The sequence below is a fragment of the Pristiophorus japonicus genome, chromosome 3 (genome assembly GCF_044704955.1).
Source record: "Pristiophorus japonicus isolate sPriJap1 chromosome 3, sPriJap1.hap1, whole genome shotgun sequence".
NCBI classification, from domain to species: Eukaryota; Metazoa; Chordata; class Chondrichthyes; family Pristiophoridae; genus Pristiophorus; species Pristiophorus japonicus.
The window spans coordinates 5,046,208-5,067,511 of record NC_091979.1 but is presented as its reverse complement, the minus strand read 5'-3'; the positions used below and the strand labels follow the sequence as shown (position 1 = coordinate 5,067,511).

The window sequence follows — 21,304 nt, the reverse complement described above, 5'->3', positions numbered from 1 at the left end:
AAGTGGGGTTGAGGTGGAAGACCAGCCATGATATTATTGAATGGCGGAGCAGGCTCAAGGGGCCGAATGGCCGACTCCTGCTCTTAATTCGTATGCTCTTCCAACTGCTCACCTTTGACCGCCACCTCGGCGATGCTCCGGCCGCCATCTTTCATCTCGCACAGGTAAATGCCGTCGTCGTCCATGGTGATGTCCTTAATGGTGAGCCGGCGCAGAGCGCCCCGCTGCTCGATCACGTACTTGGCACTGGGCAGCAACTTGCGGTCTTCCAGGTACCAGACGGCGGGCACGGAGTCGCCCGGCACCTCACACTCCAGGATGGCCTGCTCCCTCTCGTTCACCTCCACATCTTGTAGCTGGCTCGTAAACTTGACGTGAGGTTCTGTAAAGGAGAGAGACAAAGAGGAATAGCCCACAAGCTCTTTACAGCAACGTAGGGATCTGCGGCACAGAAAGGAGGCCATTTCAGCCAAATTATTGCCCACTCACTTAACCGGTCTATATCCCTTTGTGCTCGCTTCACAGCTTACTCTCATACAATCACAGAAATTTACAGCACTGAAAGAGGCCATTCGGCCCATCGTGTCCGTGCCGGCCGACCAAGAGCTACCCAGCCTAATCCCACTTTCCAGCTCTCGGTCCGTAGCCCTGTAGGTTACGGCACTTCAGGTGCACATCCAAGTACTTTTTAAATGTGGTGAGGGTTTCTGCCTCTACCACCCTTTCAGGCCGTGAGTTCCAGACCCCCACCACCCTCTGGGTGAAGACATTTCCCCTCTAGCCTGCTCCGCCATTCATCATGGCTAATCTTCTAACCTCAACTCTACTTTCCTGCCCGATCCCCATATCTCTTGATTCCCCGAAAGTCTGAAGATCTATCTATCACAGCCTTGAAAATACTCAATGATTCAGCATCCACATGTACAGTAGATGATTTCAAAGATTCACAACCCTCTGAGTGAAGATATTTCTTCTTATCGCGGTCTTAAATGGCTCCACATAAGAACATAAGAAATAGGAGCAGGAGTCGGCCATACGGTCACTCGAGCCTGCTCCGCCATTTAATACGATCATGGCTGATCTGATCATGGGCTGAGCTCCACTTCCCCGCCCACTCCCCATAACCCCTCAATCCCTTATCGGTTAAGAAACTGTCTATCTCTGTCTTAAATTTATTAAATGTCCCAACTTTCTCAGCTCTCTGAGGCAGCGAATACCACAGATTTACAACCCTCTGAGAGAAGACATTTCTCTTCATCTCAGTTTTAAATGGGCGGCCCCTTATTCTACGATTATGCCCCCTAGTTCTAGTCTCCCCCATCAGTGGAAACATCCTCTCTGCATCCACCTTGTCAAGCCCCCTCATTATCTTATACGTTTCGATAAGATCACCTCTCATTCTTCTGAATTACACTGAGTAGAGGCCCAACCTCCTCAACCTTTCCTCATAAGCCAAACCCCTCATCCCCGGAATCAACCGAGTGAACCTTCTCTGAACTGCCTCCATAGCAAGTATATCCTTTCGTAAATATGGAAACCAAAACTGCACGCAGTACTCCAGGTGTGGCCTCACCAATACCTTATATAGCTGTAGCAAGACTTCCCTGCTTTTATACAGCATCCCCTTTGCAATAAAGGCAAAGATACCATTGGCCTTCCTGATCACTTGCTGTACCTGCATACTATTCTTTTGTGTTTCATGCACAAGTACCCCCAGGTCCCGCTGTACTGCGGCACTTTGCAATCTTTCTCCATTTAAATAATAACTTGCTCTTTGATTTTTTTTCTGCCAAACTGCATCACTCATCCTGAAACTGTGCCTCCTAGTTCTGGACACTCCAGCCAGGGGAAATAACCTCCCAGCATTTACCCTGTTAATCTCCCTCAGAATCTTACCAGTTTCTCAATCTTCGAAACTACAGAGAGTATAGGCCCAGTCTCCTCAATTTCTCCTCATAGAAAGCCCTCACCCCAGGAATCTATCTTGTGACCCTTCATTGCACTGACGCTATATCCTTCCTCAGATAAGGATATCAAAATTGTGCACAGTAATCCAGGTGTGGTCTCACTAAAGCCCTGTACAATTCCTTACTCTTGTACTCCAACCCTCTAGTAATAAAGGACAACATTCCATTTGCCTTCCTCATTGCTTGATGTACCTGCATGATAACCCTCTGTGTTTCCTGTACAAGGACACCTAAGACTCTCTGAACACAATTTAATAGTTTCTCACCATTTAAAAAATATTCTGTTTTTCCATTCTTCCTACCAAAGTGAACAATCTCACATTTCCCCACATTATACTCCATCTGCCACCTTACTGCCCAAGAAAGACTGGATCAACTGGGCTTGTATTCACTGGAGTTCAGAAGAATGAGAGGGGATCTCATAGAAACGTTTAAAATTCTGACGGGTTTAGACAGGTTAGATGTAGGAAGAATGTTCCCAATGTTGGGGAAGTCCAGAACCAGGGGTCACAGTCTTAGGATAAGGGGTAAGCCATTTAGGACTGAGATGAGGAGAAACTTCTTCACCCAGAGAGTGGTGAACCTGTGGAATTCTCTACCACTGGAAGTTGTTGAGGCCAATTCACTAAATATATTCAAAAAGGAGTTTGATGTAGTCCTTACTACTAGGGGGATCAAGGGGTATGGCGAGAAAGCAGGAATGGGGTACTGAAGTTGCATGTTCAGCAATGAATTCATTGAATGGCAGTGCAGGCTCGAAGGGCTGAATGGCCTACTCCTGTACCTATTTTCTATGTTTCTATGTTTCACTTACCCTGTCTATATCTCTTTGCAGGCTCTTTGTGTCTACCTCACAGTTTACTCATACAATCATGGAAATTTACAGCACGGAAGGAGGCCATTCGGCCCATCGTGTCCGTGCCGGCCGACCAAGAGCTACCCAGCCTAATCCCACTTTCCACCTCTCGGTCCGTAGCCCTGTAGGTTACGGCACTTCAGGTGCACATCCAAGTATTTTTTAAATGTGGTGAGGGTTTCTGCCTCTATCACCCTTTCAGGCCGTGAGTTCCAGACCCCCACCACCCTCTGGGTGAAGAAATTTCCCCTCAAATCCTCTCTAAACCTCCTACCAATTACTTTAAATCTATGCCCCCTGGTTGTTGACCCCTCTACTAAGGGAAATAGGTCCTTCCTATCCACTCTATCCAGGCCCCTCATAATTTTATACATGTCAATAACGTCTCCCCTCAGCCTCCTCTGTTCCAAAGAAAACAACTCCATACAATCCAATCTTTCCTCATAGCTAAAATTCTCCAGTCCAGGCAACATCCTCGTAAATCTCTTCTCCAGTGCAATCACATCCTTCCTGTAATGCGGTGACCAGAACTGCACGCAGTACTCCAGCTGTGGCCTAACTAGTGTTTTATACAGTTCAAGCATAACCCCCCTGCTCTTGTATTCTATGCCTCAGCTAATAAAGACAAACATTCCGTATGCCTTCTTAACCACCTTATCCACTTGTCCTATCAGGGATCTGTGGACCTGCACTCCAAGGTCCTTTTGTTCCTCTACACTTCTCAGTGACCTACCATTTAATGTATAGTCCCTTGCCTTGTTAGCCCTCGACAAATGCATTACCTCACATTAACACCCATCAACCATTACCCTTTGCTTCCTGCCTCTGAGCCAATTTTGGATCCAACTTGCCACTTTGCCCTGAATCGCATGGGCTTTTACTTTCGTGACCAGTCTGCCCTGTTATTAGCAGCAAACACAGCCAATAAATCTATATTTATGAATAGCTAATGAGGTCTTTACAACAATGTCATGTCTGTAAGCTTGTAATGTTTGTAGCTCCACACTGTGGATGTGGACGTATTGTGTACTGCAAGTGCATAGTTAATCATTAAACAGAACCAGGCAGTTTCCGGAGGCTTCTGAGAGAGCTGCCTCCATGTTAGGAGCTGTGTGTTTGTGCTCTGTGAATATATCACAGTTGCCGACTGAGATGGGATTTTTCGGATGATTTAAAGCAAAAATTTTATTGGTGAAGGATTCAGCCAGCTGACAGAGAGACTTTGGAAGTTTCTGTCTTTGGAAAAAAGCTACAAAATCCGAGGTAAAATACAGCACATGGTGTGAACAACTAGAGGTTAAAATGGCAGGTTTATTGGGACATTTGGGTGAATATAGACATGACCGGGATCGGCTAGAAATGTATTTCACTGCAAATAACATAATCGAAGTTCCAGACAATGCAGTCCAGAACCGGGCTGTGTTGGAATGTAAGAAAGCGATCTTCTTATCGGTGGCGGGTCCGGCATTATACGAAACCCTTGTAAATCTGCTTGTGCCTGACGAGCCAAAGGACACAATGCTTAAAGAGACTTTAACGAAGCTGGAGCAGCACTATAACCCCAAACCATCAGAAATTGCTGAAAGCTATAGTTTCGGGATTCGGAATCAAAAGGCTGATGAAAGTAACAGTGCCGCAGTACAGCGTGACCTGGGGGTACTTGTGCATGAAACACAAAAGGATAGTGTGCAGGTACAGCAAGTGATCAGGAAGGCCAATGGAATCTTGGCCTTTATTGCAAAGGGGATGGAGTATAAAAGCAGGGAAGTCTTGCTACAGCTATACAGGGTATTGGTGAGGCCACATCTGGAATACTGCGTGCAGTTTTGGTCTCCATATTTAAGAAAGGATATACTTGCTTTGGAGGCAGTTCAGAGAAGGTTCGCGAGGTTGATTCCGGAGATGAGGGGGTTGACTTATGAGGAAAGGTTGAGGAGGTTGGGCCTCTACTCATTGGAATTCAGAAGAATGAGAGGTGATCTTATCGAAACGTATAAGATTATGAGGGGGCTTGACAAGGTGGATGCAGAGAGAATGTTTCCACTGATGGGGGAGACTAGAACTAGAGGGCACGATTTTAGAATAAGGGGTGGCCCATTTAAGACTGAGATGAGGAGGAATTTCTTCTCTCAGAGGGTTGTAAATCTGTGGAATTCGTTGCCTCAGAGAGCTGTGGAAGCTGGGACATTGAATAAATTTAAGACAGAGATAGACAGTTTCTTAACCGATAAGGGAATAAAGGGTTATGGAGAACAGGCAGGGAAGTGGATCTGAGTCTGTGATCGGATCGACCATGATCATATTAAATGGCAGAGCAGGCTCGAGGGACCGTATGGCCTACTCCTGCTCCTATTTCTTATGTTCTTAAAACTTTAACGGAAACTTAGATCAACTTAAAATTTGGTTGCCGGGGGCGATGATGCACTCCAGTCCCCCCGGCGCCCACCTCTCACGGAAGGCCGCGAGCGTACCGGTGGACACCGCGTGCTCCATCTCCAGGGACACCCTGGCTCGGATGTAACCGCGGAAGAGAGGCAGGCAGTCGGGCTGAACGAACCCCTCGATCGCCCGCTGCCTGGATCGGCTGATGACCCCCTTGGTTGTGCCCAGGAGCAGTCCTACGAGGAGGCCCTCCGACCTGCCCGCTCTCCCCTCCGCACAGGGTGCCCAAAGATCAGGAGTGTGGGACTGAAGTGCAACCAGAATTTAAGCAGCAGCCCCTTCAAATATTGGAAGAGGGGCTGCAACCTCACACACCTGATAGAAACATAAAATTCTGATGGGACTGGATGTTCCCGATGTTGGGGAAGTCCAGAACCAGGGGTCACAGTCTAAGGATAAGGGGTAAGCCATTTAGGACTGAGATGAGGAGAAACTTCTTCACTCAGAGAATTGTGAACCTGTGGAATTCCCTACCGCAGAGAGGTGTTGAGGCCAGTTCGTTGGATATATTCAAGAGGGAGTTAGATGTGGCCCTTAGGCTAAAGGGATCAAGGAGTATGGAGAGAAAGTAGGAAAGGGATACTGAGGGAATGATCAGCCATGATCTTATTGAATGGTGGTGCAGGCTCAAATGGCCTGCTCCTGCACCTATTTTCTATGTTTTTATGATTCTATGTTTCTGATCATAGATATCGAACACGGGCTCCTCAACAGCTCTACAACTATTTCAGTTGAACCTGTAAATCAAATGCCCCCTTATTAAAGGGGCACCAAAACCAACAAATTAAACTTTAGACATTAAACAGATCAAATTAAGATTTGGTTGCCGGGGTTGATGATGCACTCCAGTCCCTCCGGCGCCCACCTCTCGCGGAAGGCCACGAGCGTACCGCTGGATCAACAGCTCTACAACTCTTTTTGTTGTAAAATCAAAAATAAACGTTAAATCAAGTGCCCCTTATTAAAGCGGGGGGGAAGGGGGAGGCGTGGAGGGCGGGGGAACACACACTCCAAACACTTTTCAGGTGCCCTTTTTTTTTTTTTTTTAATTGTTTTTTTGTGCCAACAGCTCTACAACTCTTTTGGTTGGAAACAAAATTAACCAGTTAAATCAAGTGCCCCCGGATCTGGGGGACACTCCAAACACTTAGCAAGGCCCTTTTTTGATTTTTTTTGTGGTTTTTTTTTGGGTGGGGGGGTTTTGGGCACTCAACTGCTCTACAAACCTGTGAGCATACTCACAGGTGCACACATTACTCCGCCCTCACTGGGGAGAGATTCATGCCACGAAATGAGGGAGTATTAGGCGGGGTACCTTTGACGTTGAGCAGCACGGAGCTGAGAGTGTGACCGGCTGCGTTGGAGGCCGCACACGCATAGAGGCCGTTGTCCAGTTGCTTGCAGTAGAGCAGTTTGAGGATGAAGTAGCCCTCCCTGTCCTCGTACAGGAGGTGACGCCTGCCGGGGGCGACCAGCCGGCCGTCCTTCCTCCAGACGATCTCGGGCTTGGGTTTGCCGGTGACGTAGCAGCGGAACTTGGCGTGCTTGCCCTCTGTCACGGAGAAGACTTTGACCTTGGCGGGCCGGGGCGAGTCTCCGGCCTCCGCTCTCCGCCGGGCCTTGCCGGGGTCGGGCTCGGGCTCGGGCGGGCGGCGGTGGTGGTGGTGGCGGCTCCGGTGCCTCCTCTCGCGGCGACGCCCGTGCCCGCCCGGCCCCTCGCCGTCCCGGAGGCCGTTGGCGCTGGGCTGGCCGGCGGGGACGGCGACGGCGGAGACGGGGCTGGGCGCCGTCCCGTCGTCGTCGGGGCGCGGGCCGGGGTCCACCAGCAAGACGGCCGCCGCCATGGCCTCGCCGTAGACGTTGCGCGCGCGGCAGAGGTACACGCCAGCATCGGGCGCCCGTGCGCCGAAGATCTCCAGCCGGTGCCAGCCCTCGCCGTCCCCCTGGCCCGCACTGAAGTGCGCGCTCTCGAAGATCTCGCCCAGCTTCCGCCCGTCCTTCTCCCAGGTCACAGCGGGCGCCGGGCATCCGGTCAGCTGGCCGTCAAAGACCACGCCGTCGCCCTGCGCCACCCGGGCCGAGGCGGGCTTGACCAGGAAGGCCGGCTTGTCCTCGGGGCTCCCCTCCCCCTCCTCCACCCGCAGGGTGGCCGCGGCATAGGTCTCCCCCACCCCGTTCTTGGCCTTGCAGATGTACTGCCCGCTGTCCTCCAGCCGGGCCCGGGACACCACCAGGTGGTAGACGTCGCCCTCCTCCAGGAAGCGGTGGCGGGCGGACAGGGTGATCTGGGCCTTGTCCCGCTCCCAGATCACCGTGGGCCGGGGGTCCCCCGCGATCTGGCACTTGAGGACTGCGTCCGCCCCGTTGGGCACGGTAAAGGTTCGGGGGTACGCCAGGAATCTCGGGGCTCCTCCAAACACGTCCATCCTCGGAGAACACCTAACGGCCGCGGCAATCGAGCCGGTCTCCTTGGGGCATCCACCTGAAGATAGTCAACGGGAAAACAAATTTAACACTTTTATTCTAACGATAATCGGCAAAAGAAAGAAAGATTTGCATTTCTGTCGTGCCTTTTATGGTATCCTCCTTATCACATCACTAACACACCCTTACAAGATAGGCTCTTAACACACGAACTAGTAAGGTGACCTGTCACCTGATGCTTTTATTGTATTTACAGGTGTCTACTGTACATGGTCCATGTTTCTGAGCTATGCAGGATGGCTCCTGTATGGCCCCCGCGTGGACCATATACAGTAGACACCTCAAGTCGCTGGAGAAATACCCACCAGCGCTGCCTCCGCAAGATCCTACAAATCCCCTGGGAGGACAGACGCACCAACATTAGCGTCTTCGATCAGGCCAACATCCCCAGCATCGAAGCACTGACCACACTTGATCAGCTCCGCTGGGCAGGCCACATTGTCCACATGCCAGACACGAGACTCCCAAAGCAAGCGCTCTACTCGGAACTCCTTCACAGCAAACGAGCCAAAGGTGGGCAGAGGAAACGTTACAGGGACACCCTCAAAGCTTCCCTGATAAAGTGCGACATCCCCACTGACACCTGGGAGTCCCTGGCCAAAGACCGCCCTAAGTGGAGGAAGTGCATCCAGGAGGGCGCTGAGCACCTCGAGTCTCGTCGCCGAGAGCATGCAGAAACCAAGCGCAGGCAGCGGAAGGAGCGTGCGGCAAACCAGTCCCACCCACCCCTTCCCTCAACCACTGTCTGTCCCACCTGTGACAGGGACTGTGGCTCTCGTATTGGACTGTTCAGCCACCAAAGGACTCATTTTTAGAGTGGAAGCAAGTCTTCCTCGATTCCGAGGGACTGCCTATGATGATGATGTATTTACAGCAATGGCTGCAGTGGAATTCACTGCCTCAGAGAGCTGTGGAAGCTGGGACATTGAATACATTTAAGACAGAGATAGACAGCTTCTTAGAAACATAGAAACATAGAAAATAGGTGCAGGAGTAGGCCATTCAGCCCTTCAAGCCTACACCGCCATTGAATAAGATCATGGCTGATCATTCCCTCAGTACCCCTTTCCTGCTTTCTTTCCATACTCCTTGATCCCCTTAATCGTAAAAGCCATATCTAACTCCCTCTTGAATATATCCAGTGAACTGGCATCAACAACTCTCTGCGACAGGGAATTCCACAGGTTAACAACTCTCTGAGTGAAGAGGTTTCTCTTCATTTCAGTCCTAAATGGCCTAGCCCTTATCCTATGTCCCCTGGTTCTGGACTTCCCCAACATCGGGAACATTCTTCCCGCATCTAACCTGTCCAGTCCCGTCAGAATCTGATATGTTTCTAAGAGAACCCCTCTCATCCTTCTAAACTCCAGTGAATAAAGGCCCAGTTGATCCAGTCTCTCCTCATATGTCAGTCCAGCCATCCCTGGAATCAGTCTGGTGAACCTTCGCTGCACTCCCTCAATAGCAAGAACATCCTTCCTCAGACTCGGAGACCAAAACTGAACACAATATTCCAGGTGAGGCCTCACTAAGGCCCTGTACAACAGCCCTGCTTCTATACTCAAATCCCCTAGCTATGAAGGCCAACATACCATTTGCCTTCTTCACCACCTGCTGTACCTGCATGCCAACTTTCAGTGACTGATGAACCATGACACCCAGGTCTCGTTGCAACTCCCCTTTTCCTAATCTGCCGACATTCAGATAATATTCTGCCTTCATGTTTTTGCCCCCAAAATGGATAACCTCACATTTATCCACATTATACTGCATCTGCCATGCATTTTCACACTCACCTAACCTGTCCAAGTCACCCTGCAGCCTCTTAGCGTCCTCCTCACAGCTCACACCGCCACCCAGTTTAGTATCATCCGCAAACTTGGAGATAGTACACTCTATTCCTTCATCTAAATCGTTAATGTATATTGTAAAGAGCTGGGGTCCCAGCACTGAGCCCTGCGGGACCCCACTAGTCACTGCTTGCCATTCTGAAAAGGACCCGTTTATCCCGACTCTCTGCTTCCTGTCTGCCAACCAGTTCTCTATCCACGTCAGTACATTACCCCCAATACCATGTGCTTTAATTTTGCACACCAATCTCTTGTGTGTGACCTTGTCAAAAGCCTTTTGAAAGTCCAAATACACCACATCCACTGGTTCTCCCTTGTCCACTCTACTAGTTACATCCTCACAAAATTCCAGAAGATTCGGCATGATTTCCCTTTCATAAATCCACGCTGACTTGGTCCGATCCTGTTACTGCTTTCCAAATGTGCTGCTATTTCATCCGTAATGATTGATTCCAACATTTTCCCCACTACTGATGTCAGGCTAACCGGTCTATAATTACCCTCCTTTTTTTAAAAGTGGTGTTACATTAGCTACCCTCCAGTACATAGGAAATGATCCAGATTCGATAGACTGTTGGAAAATGATCACCAATGCATCCACTATTTCTCGGGCCACTTCCTTAATTACTCTGGGATGCAGACTATCAGGCCCCGAGGATTTGTCGGCCTTCAATCCCATCAATTTCCCGAACACAATTTCCCGCCTAATAAGGATATCCTTCAGTCCCTCCTTCTCACTGTCCCCTAGTATCTTCGGAAGGTTATTTGTGTCTTCCTTCGTGAAGACAGAACCGAAGTATTGGCTCAATTGGTCTGCCATTTCTTTGCTCTCCATTATAAATTCACCTCAATCCGACTGCAAGGGACCTACGTTTGTCTTCACTCATCTTTTTCTCTTCACATATCTACAGAAGCTTTTGCAGTCAGTTTTTATGTTCCCAGCAAGCTTCCTCTCATACTCTATTTTCTCCCTCTTAATTAAACACTTAGTCCTCCTCTGTTGAATTCTAAATTTCTCCCAGTCCTCAGGTTTGTTACTTTTTCTGGCCAATTTATATGCCTCTTCCTTGGCTTTAACACTATCCTTAATTTCCCTTGTTAGCCATGGTTGAGCCACCTTCCCCGTTTTATTTTTACTCCAGACAGGGATGTACAATTGAAGTTCATCCATGTGATCTTTAAATGTTTGCCATTGCCTATCCACCATCAACCCTTTGAGTATCCTTTGCCAGTCTATTCTAGCCAATTCTTGCCTCATACCATCGAAGTTACCTTTCCTTAAGTTCAGGAGCCTAGTTTTCGAATTAACTTTGTCACTCTCCATCTTAATAAGGAATTCTACCATATTATGGTCACTCTTCCCCAAGGGGCCTCGCACAACAAGATTGCTAATTAGTCCCTTCTCATTACACATCACCCAGTCTAGAATGACCAGCTCTCTAGTTGGTTCATCGACATATTGGTCTAGAAAACCATCCCTAATACACTCCAGGAAATCCTCCTCCACTGCATTGCTACCAGTTAGGTTAGCCCAATCAATATGTCGATTAAAGTCGCCCATGATAACTGCTCTACCTTTATTCACACATCCCTTATTTCTTGTTTGATGCTGTCCCCAACCTCACTACTAGTGTTTGGTGGTCTGTACACAACTCCCACTAGCGTTTTCTGCCCTTTGGTATTCCGCAGCTCCACCCATACTGATTCCACATCATCCAGGCTAATGTCCTTTCTTACTATTGCATTAATTTCCTCTTTAACCAGCAACGCCACCCCGCCTCCTTTTTCTTTCTGTTTATCCTTCCTAAATGCTGAATACCCTTGGATGTTGAGCTCCCAGCCTTGGTCACCCTGGAGCCATGTCTCCATGATGCCAATCACATCGTATCCGTTAACTGCTTCTGCGCATTTAATTCGTCCACCTTATTCCGAATACTCCTCGATTTGAGGCACAGAGCCTTCCCTTAACCGATAAGGGAATAAGGGGTTTATGGGGAGCGGGCAGGAAAGTGGACGCGAGTCCATGATCGGATCAGCCATGATATTGAATGGCGGAGCAGGCTCGAGGGGCCATATAGCTTACTCCTGCTCCTATTTCTTATGGTCTTATTACCACAGTAGTCCACTAGGTGGAACTATATATTACATTTGTCACGACCACTGGATGTCTCAAAGCGCTTTACAGCCAATGAAGTACTTTTTGGAGTGTAGTCACTGTTGTAATGTGGGAAACGCGGCAACCAATTTGCGCACAGCAAGCTCCCATAAACATCAATGTGATAATGACCAGATAATCTGTGTTTTTTTTGGTTATGTTGATTGAGATGGAAAGAGAGGAATTATTTCCTCTTGTTGGGGAGTCCAGAACAAAGGGGAAAATCCTTAAAATTGTGTGTGGCGGGGGTGCGGGGGCGAGAAGAGAAAAGAACCAGAGGAAGAGAGTAGGAGAAATTTTTGTTACACAGCGAGTTGTTGTGATCTGGAATGCGCTGCCTGAAAGGGTGGTGGGAGCAGAGTCAATTGTATTCAATTTCCCACATTACAACAGTGACTACACTCCAAGAGTACTTCATTGGCTGTAAAGCGCTTTAAGATGTCCGGTGGTCGTGAAAGGCGCTATATAAATGCAAGTCTTTCTTTCAAAAGCGAATTGGATAAATACTCGAAGGGAAAAGCTCTGCAGGGCTATGGGGAAAGAGCAGGGGGAGAGGGACCAATTGGATCACTCTTTCAGAAAGCCGGCAGCGGAACGATGGGCCGAACGGCCTCTTCGTGTGCTGCAAGAATCTATGATTCTACAGGTTTCGGTGCTTGCCTTAGATATTCTCACCAGTCACTCTCATCGTGGGTCTGAGAGTCTTACGTCGAGGGGTGTTGCCTGTACTGACCAGTACTTAACCTTACAACAACAACAACAACTTGTATTTATATAGCGCCTTTAACGTAGTGAAACGTCTCAAGGCGCTTCACAGGAGTGTTATGAGATAAACAATTTGACACCGAGCCGCATAAGAAGAAATGAGGGCAGGTGACCAAATGCTTGGTTGGTTTTAAGGGACGTCTGGAAGGAGAAAAAGAGAGGTAGTGAGGCGGAGAGATTTAGTCAGGGAGTTCCAGAGCTTAGGTGAGAGCGTAACCCAGTGACTAACAATAGGAGACCTCTGTGACCTGAACCGGGTGTCGCGTCTCTCGCATAAGCCTGTGCGTGAACCTCTCTAGCCCTTTCAAACACTCAGTAAAGGCGAGCCCAGTCGCCAATGGTTCAGGTGTTGCATTGCTCAGACAGCAGATGATGTTACCGGGCATCAGTTATGGTCGGACTCGCATCATTCCAACAGCGCGATTGGTTCTTGCGTAATGGCTGGCACTGGCACGATGGGCCGAATGACCTGCTTCTGTCCTGTAAGATTTTAGGATTAATCAGCATTGATGTAAATCAATGTGACATCCCCACCAACTCCTTGAAAAAATGTAACATCCCCACCTGGGAATCCCTGGCCCAAGGACGCCCAAAGTGGAGGAGGAGCATTTGGGAAGGCGCCGAACACCTCGAGTCCCTTCGCCGGGAGCACGTGGAAGCCAAGTACAAACAGCGGAAGGAGCGCACGACAACCCAAGCCACCCACCCACCCGTCCCTCCAACCACCGTCTGCTGTGAAGAAGCCTTGGCGAGTTGCTGCAGTGCATCTTGTAGATGGTGCACACTGCAGCCACGGTGCGCCGGTGGTGGAGGGAGTGAGTGTTGAAGGTGGCGGATGGGGAGCCGATCAAGCGGCTGCTTTGTCCTGGATGGTGTCGAGCTTCGAGTGTTGTTGGAGCTGCACCAATCCAGGCAAGTGGAGAGTGTTCCATCACACTCCTGACTTGTTCCTTGTAGATGGTGGAAAGGCTTTGGGGAGTCAGGAGGTGAGACACTCACCGCAGAATACCCAGCCTCTGACCTGCTCTTGTTGCCACAGTATTTATGTCCAGTTAAGTTTCTGGTCAATGGTGACCCCCAGGATGTTGATGGTGGGGGATTCGGTGATGGAAATGCCGCTGAATATCAAGGGGCAGTGGTTAGACTCTCGCTTGTTGGAGATGGTCATTGCCTGGCACTTGTGTGTCACGAATGTTACTTGCCACTTATCAGCCCAAGCCTGAATGTTGTCCAGGCCTTGCTGCATGTGGGCACGGACTGCTCCATTATCTGAGGAGTTGTGAATGGAACTGAATGTGCAGTCATCAGCGAACATCCCCACTTCTGACCTTATGATGGAGGGAAGGTCATTGATGAAGCAGCTGAAGATGGTTGGGTCTAGGACACTGCCCTGAGGAACTCCTGCAGCGATGTCCTGGGGCTGTGATGATTGACCTCCAACCACCACAACCATCTTCCTTTGTGCTGGGTATGACTCCAGCCAGTGGAGAGTTTTCCCCTGATTCCTATTGACTTCAGTTTTACTCGGGCTCCTTGATGCCAGACTCGGTCAAATGCTGCCTTGATGTCGAGGGCAGTCACTCTCACCTCACCTCTGGAATGCAGCTCTTTTGTCCATGGTTGGACCAAGGCTGTAATGAGGTCTGGAGCCGAGTGGCCCTGGCGGAACTTAAACTGAGCATCGGTGAGCAGGTTATTGGTGAGTAAGTGCCGCTTGATAGCCCTGTCAACGACCCCTTCCATCACTTTGCTGATGATTGAGAGTAGACTGATGGGGCGGTAATTGGCCAGATTGGATTTGTCCTGCTTTTTGTGGACAGGACATACCTGGGCAGTTGTCCACATTGTCGGGTAGATGCCAGTGTTGTAGCTGTACTGGAACAGCTTGTCTAGAGGCACGGCTAGTTCTGGAGCACAAGTCTTCAGCACAACAGCCGGGATGTTGTCGGGGCCCAGAGCCTTTGCTGTGTCCAGTACGCTCAGCTGTTTCTTGGTGTCATGTGTGCGAAACAAAAAGGATATCGCGCACCGGGGAACTGCAAAAAGATTCACAAGGGTGATACCGGAACTGAGAGATTATAACGATCAGGAAGGGCACAACAGGCCGGGATGCTTTTCTCCAGAAAAAAAACCTGATGGTTTACCTGGTCTTGAAGATTATGAAGGGATTTGATAGGGTAAATACAGAGAGAGGGTTTGCACTTGTGGATGAGTACAAAATTAGAGGCCATCAATATAAGACAGTCACTGATAAAACCGATAGAGAATTCAGGAGAAACCCCTTTACCCAGAGAGTGGTGAGAATGTGGAACTCGCTGCCACAGGGAGTGGTTGTGACAAATAGTATCGATGCATTTAAGGGGAAGCTGGATAAACACATGGGGGGAAAAAGGAATAGAAGGATATGGTGATGGGCATGGACCGGATGGGCCGAATGGCCTGTTTCTGTGCTGTACATACGATATAATTCTATGTTAGGGGGCATCAGTGCCAAGCCTGATCCTGTCCTGTCCATACACCAAAGATCCATGGAGATCAAGTGCACAGAGTCTGGCAAATCTTCCCCTCCTCAACCCTGGGCAGATGGAGGCTCACTGAGGCCATCTTTACCTGACCATTCAGCCCCTCGAGCCTGTTACACAGGAACAGGAGGAGGCCATTCAGCCCCTCGAGCCTGTTACACAGGAACAGGAGGAGGCCATTCAGCCCCTCGAGCCTGTTACACAGGAACAGGAGGAGACCATTCAGCCCCTCGAGCCTGTTACACAGGAACAGGAGGAGACCATTCAGCCCCTCGAGTCTGTTACACAGGGAACAGGAGGAGGCCATCAAGCCCCTCGAGTCTGTTACACAGGAACAGGAGGAGGCCATTCAGCCCCTCGAGCCTGTTACATAGGAATAGGAGGAAGCCCATTCAGCCCGTCGAGCTGGTTACACAGGAAGAGGAGGAGGCCATTCAGCCTCTCGAGCCTGTTAAATAGGAACAAGAGGGTGGCCATTCAGCCCCTCGAGCCTGTTACACAGGAACAGGAGGAGGCCTATTCAGCCCGTCGAGCTGGTTACACAGGAACAGGAGGAGGCCCATTCAACCCCTCGAGCCTGTTACACAGGAACAGGAGGAGGCCATTCAGCCCCCCGAGCCTGTTACACAGGAACAGGAGGAGGTCCATTCAGCCTCTCAAACCTAAACCGTCATTCAACCAGATCATGGTTAATTGGTTCCTTAACTCCACATTCCCGACTTAGCTTCATACCCCTGTTTAACCTTAGCTAACAAAAATCTATCACTCTCCCAGCATCAACAGCTTTTGAAGGGAGAATGTTCCAGATTTCCAGGGGCCTCATCTCTCTCTATCTCTATCACCTCCTCCAGCCCCAACACGCTCCCTATCTCTGTCACCTCCTCCAGCCCCTACACCCTCCCTATCTCTGTCACCTCTTCCAGCCCCTACACCCCTCCCTATCTCTGTAACCCCTTATTGTCACTTCCTCCAGCCCCTACACCCTCCCTATCTCTGTAACCCCTTATTGTCACCTCCTCCAGCCCCTACACCCTCCCTATCTCTGTAAACCCCTCCAGCCCTTATACCCTCCCTATCTCTGTAACCTCCTCCAGCCCTTACACCCCTCCCTATCTCTGTAACCTCCTCCAGCCCCTAAACCCCTCCCTATCTCTGTAACCTCCTCCAGCCCCTACACCCCTCCCTATCTCTGTAACCTCCTCCAGCCCCTAAACCCCTCCCTATCTCTGTAACCTCCTCCAGCCCCTACACCCCTCCCTATCTCTGCAACCTCCTCCAGCTCCTACACCCCTCAATATCTCTCTGTAACCTCCTCCAGCCCTACACTCCTCTCTATCTCTGTAACCTCCTCCACCCCTACACCCCTCCCTATCTCTGTAACCTCCTCCAGCCCCTACACCCCTCCCTATCTCTGTAACGTGCTCCAGCCCCTATACCCCTCCCTATTTCTGTAACGTCCTCCAGCCACTACACCCCTTCCTATCTCTGTAACCACCTCCAGCCCCTACACTCCTCCCTATCTCTGTAACCTCCTCCAGTCCCACAACCCCCCCGAGATGTCTGTGCTCCTCTAATTCTGCCCTCCTGACCATCTCCGATTTCAATCGCTCCACCATCGGTGGCCGTGCCTTCTGTTGCCTGGGCCCCAAGCTCTGGAACTCCCTCCCTAAATCTCTCCACCTCTCGACCTCTCTCTCCTCCTTTAAGACGCTCGTTAAAACCTGCCTTTTCGAGCAAGCCTCTGGGCACCTGCCCTAATATCACCTTATCTGGCTCGGTGTCAAATTGCATTGGATAAACGCTCCTGTGAAGCGCGCTGGGATGTTTTATTGCCTCAGGAGTGGAGGAGAACTATCTGAGGGAACAGTCTGACATTGTCCTGACAAGAATCCACTTTAGATCTCAACACTAGCACTCAATAGTATGCAAAGCATTGCTGATATTAGTTGAAACCTGTTGACAGTGACAACGGATCCGCATTGCTCCAAACTACTTTTCCCCGTCCCCAATTACTGAATCTAAACTTATTGGCTGCAATCAGACATTCCACCCACCCTGCAGCAATCAGACTTTGGATTGGACAGCGTGTCGAGCACGACCTCACGATCCCCTGCCCCTAGGGGAATGTTGCACTGATACGCGCTCATTCACCCAGAGAGTGGTGAACCTGTGGAATTCTCGACCACAGAAAGTTGTTGAGGCCAATTCACTAAATATATTCAAAATGGAGTTAGATGTAGTCCTTAGTACGATGGGGGTAAAGGGGTATGGCAAGAAAGCAGGAATGGGGTACTGAAGTTGCATGTTCAACAATGAACTCATTAAATGGCGCTGCAGGCTAGAAGGGCCGAATGGCCTACTCCTGCACCTATTTTCGATGTTTCTATGTTTCTATTACACTCTGATACCCCTCATTACACACCCTGATACCCCTCATTACACACTGTGATACACCTCATTACACACCCTGATGCCCCTCATTACACACCCTGATACCCCTCATTACACACCTTGATACCCCCATTACACACTGTGATACCACCATTACACACCCTGATACCCCTCATTACACACCCTGATACCCCTCATTACACACCCTGATACCCCTCATTACACACCCTGATAACACTCATTACACACCCTGATAACACTCATTACACACCCTGATAACACTAATTACACACCCTGATAACACTCATTACACACCCTGATAACACTCATTACACACCCTGATAACACTCATTACACACCCTGATAACACTCATTACACACCCTGATCCTCCTCATTAGACACCCTGATACCCCTCATTAGACACCCTGATACCCCTCATTACACACCCTGATACCCCTCATTACACACCCTGATACCCCTCATTACACACCCTGATACCCCTCATTACACACCCTGATACCCCTCATTACACACCCTGATACCCCTCATTACACACCCTGATACCCCTCATTACACACCCTGATACCCCTCATTACACACCCTGATACCCCTCATTACACACCCTGATACCCCTCATTACACACCCTGATACCCCTCATTACACAGCCTGATACCCCTCATTACACAGCCTGATACCCCTCATTACACAGCCTGATACCCCTCATTACACAGCCTGATACCCCTCATTACACACCCTGATACCCCTCATTACACACCCTGATACCCCTCATTACACACCCTGATACCCCTCATTACACACCCTGATACCCCTCATTACACACCCTGATACCCCTCATTACACACCCTGATACCCCTCATTACACACCCTGATACCCCTCATTACACACCCTGATACCCCTCATTACACACCCTGATAACACTCATTACACACCCTGATAACACTCATTACACACCCTGATAACACTCATTACACACCCTGATAACACTCATTACACACCCTGATAACACTCATTACACACCCTGATAACACTCATTACACACCCTGATAACACTCATTACACACCCTGATAACACTCATTACACACCCTGATAACACTCATTACACACCCTGATAACACTCATTACACACCCTGATAACACTCATTACACACCCTGATAACACTCATTACACACCCTGATAACACTCATTACACACCCTGATAACACTCATTACACACCCTGATAACACTCATTACACACCCTGATAACACTCATTACACACCCTGATAACACTCATTACACACCCTGATAACACTCATTACACACCCTGATAACACTCATTACACACCCTGATAACACTCATTACACACCCTGATAACACTCATTACACACCCTGATAACACTCATTACACACCCTGATAACACTCATTACACACCCTGATAACACTCATTACACACCCTGATAACACTCATTACACACCCTGATAACACTCATTACACACCCTGATAACACTCATTACACACCCTGATAACACTCATTACACACCCTGATAACACTCATTACACACCCTGATAACACTCATTACACACCCTGATAACACTCATTACACACCCTGATAACACTCATTACACACCCTGATAACACTCATTACACACCCTGATAACACTCATTACACACCCTGATAACACTCATTACACACCCTGATAACACTCATTACACACCCTGATAACACTCATTACACACCCTGATAACACTCATTACACACCCTCATACCCCTCATTACACACCCCGATACCCCTCATTACACACCATGATACCCCTCATTACACACCCTGATACCCCTCATTACACACCCTGATACCCCTCAATACACACCCTGATACCCCTCAATACACACCCTGATATCCCTCAATACACACCCTGAAACCCCCATGACACACTGTGATACCGCCATTACATACCCTGATAATCCTCATTACACACCCTGATACCTCTCATTACACACCTTGATGCCCCTCATTATATACCCTCATACTCCTCATTACATACCCTAATACCCCTCATTACACACCCTGATGCGCCTCATTATACACCCCGATACCTCTCGTTACACACCCTGATAACCCTCGTTACACACCGTAATACCCATCATTACACACCCTGATACCCATCATTACACACCCTGATACCCATCATTACACACCCTGATACCCATCATTACACACCCTGATACCCATCATTACACACCCTGATACCCATCATTACACACCCTGATACCCATCATTACACACCCTGATACCCATCATTACACACCCTGATACCCATCATTACACACCCTGATACCCATCATTACACACCCTGATACCCATCATTACACACCCTGATACCCCTCATTACACACCCTGATACCCCTCATTACACACCCTGATACCCCTCATTACACACCCTGATACCCCTCATTACACACCTTCATACCCCTCATTACACACCCTCATACCTCTCATTACACATGCTGATACCCCTCATTACACACTGTGATACCCCTCATTACACACCGTGATTCCCCTCATCACACACCCTGATACCCCTCATTACACACTGTGATTCCCCTCATTACACACTGTGATTCCCCTTACATACTGTGATTCCCCTCATTACACAATGTGATTCCCCTCATTACACACTGTGATTCCCCTCATTACACACTGTGATTCCCCTCATTACACACTGTGATTACCCTCATTACACACTGTGATTCCCCTCATTACACACTGTGATTCCCCTCATTACACACTGTGATTCCCCTCATTACACACTGTGATACACCCCATTACACACCCTGATACCCCTCATTGCACACCCTGATACCCCTCATTACACACCCTGACACCCTTCATTACACACCCTGACACCCCTCATTACACACCCTGATACCCCTCATTACACACCCTGATATACCTCATTACACACCCTGATACCCCTCATTACACACCCTGATACCCCTCATTACACACCCTGATACCCCTGATTACACACCCTGATACCCCTCATTACACACCCTGATACCCCTCATTGCACACCCTGGTACTCCTCATTGCACACCCTGATACCCTTCGTTACACACTGTGATAACACTCATTACACACCCTGATAACACTCATTACACACCCTGATCCTCGGTCATTACACACCATCATACCCCTCATTACACACCATCATACCCCTCATTACACACCCTGATACCCCTCATTACACACCCTGATACCCCTCATTACACACCCTGATACCCCTCATTACACACCCTGATACCCATCATTACACACCCTGATACCCATCATTACACACCCTGATACCCATCATTACACACCCTGATACCCATCATTACACACCCTGATACCCATCATTACACACCCTGATACCCATCATTACACACCCTGATACCCATCATTACACACCCTGATACCCATCATTACACACCCTGATACCCCTCATTACACACCCTGACACCCCTCATTACACACCCTGATACCCCTCATTACACACCCTGATACCCCTCATTACACACCTTCATACCCCTCATTACACACCCTCATACCTCTCATTACACATGCTGATACCCCTCATTACACACTGTGATACCCCTCATTACACACCGTGATTCCCCTCATCACACACCCTGATACCCCTCATTACACACTGTGATTCCCCTCATTACACACTGTGATTCCCCTTACATACTGTGATTCCCCTCATTACACAATGTGATTCCCCTCATTACACACTGTGATTCCCCTCATTACACACTGTGATTCCCCTCATTACACACTGTGATTCCCCTCATTACACACTGTGATACACCCCATTACACAC

At 49.1% G+C, this 21,304-nt stretch overlaps 1 protein-coding gene across 4 annotated transcripts in view; it reads right to left on the bottom strand.

Moving 5' to 3' along the window:
* Positions 1 to 21,304, bottom strand: part of obsl1a (obscurin like cytoskeletal adaptor 1a) — a 192,428-nt gene that overhangs the window by 156,479 nt on the left and 14,645 nt on the right. For all 4 annotated transcript variants that reach the window (XM_070875141.1, XM_070875142.1, XM_070875143.1 and 1 more), the window contains exons 2-3: positions 6,581 to 7,747; positions 113 to 382 (exon numbers count right to left, since the gene is read on the bottom strand). In XM_070875141.1, the coding sequence (XP_070731242.1) occupies positions 113 to 382; positions 6,581 to 7,691 (1,381 nt within the window). In that variant the 5' untranslated portion in view covers positions 7,692 to 7,747. The remainder of the gene's footprint in view (positions 1 to 112; positions 383 to 6,580; positions 7,748 to 21,304) is intronic.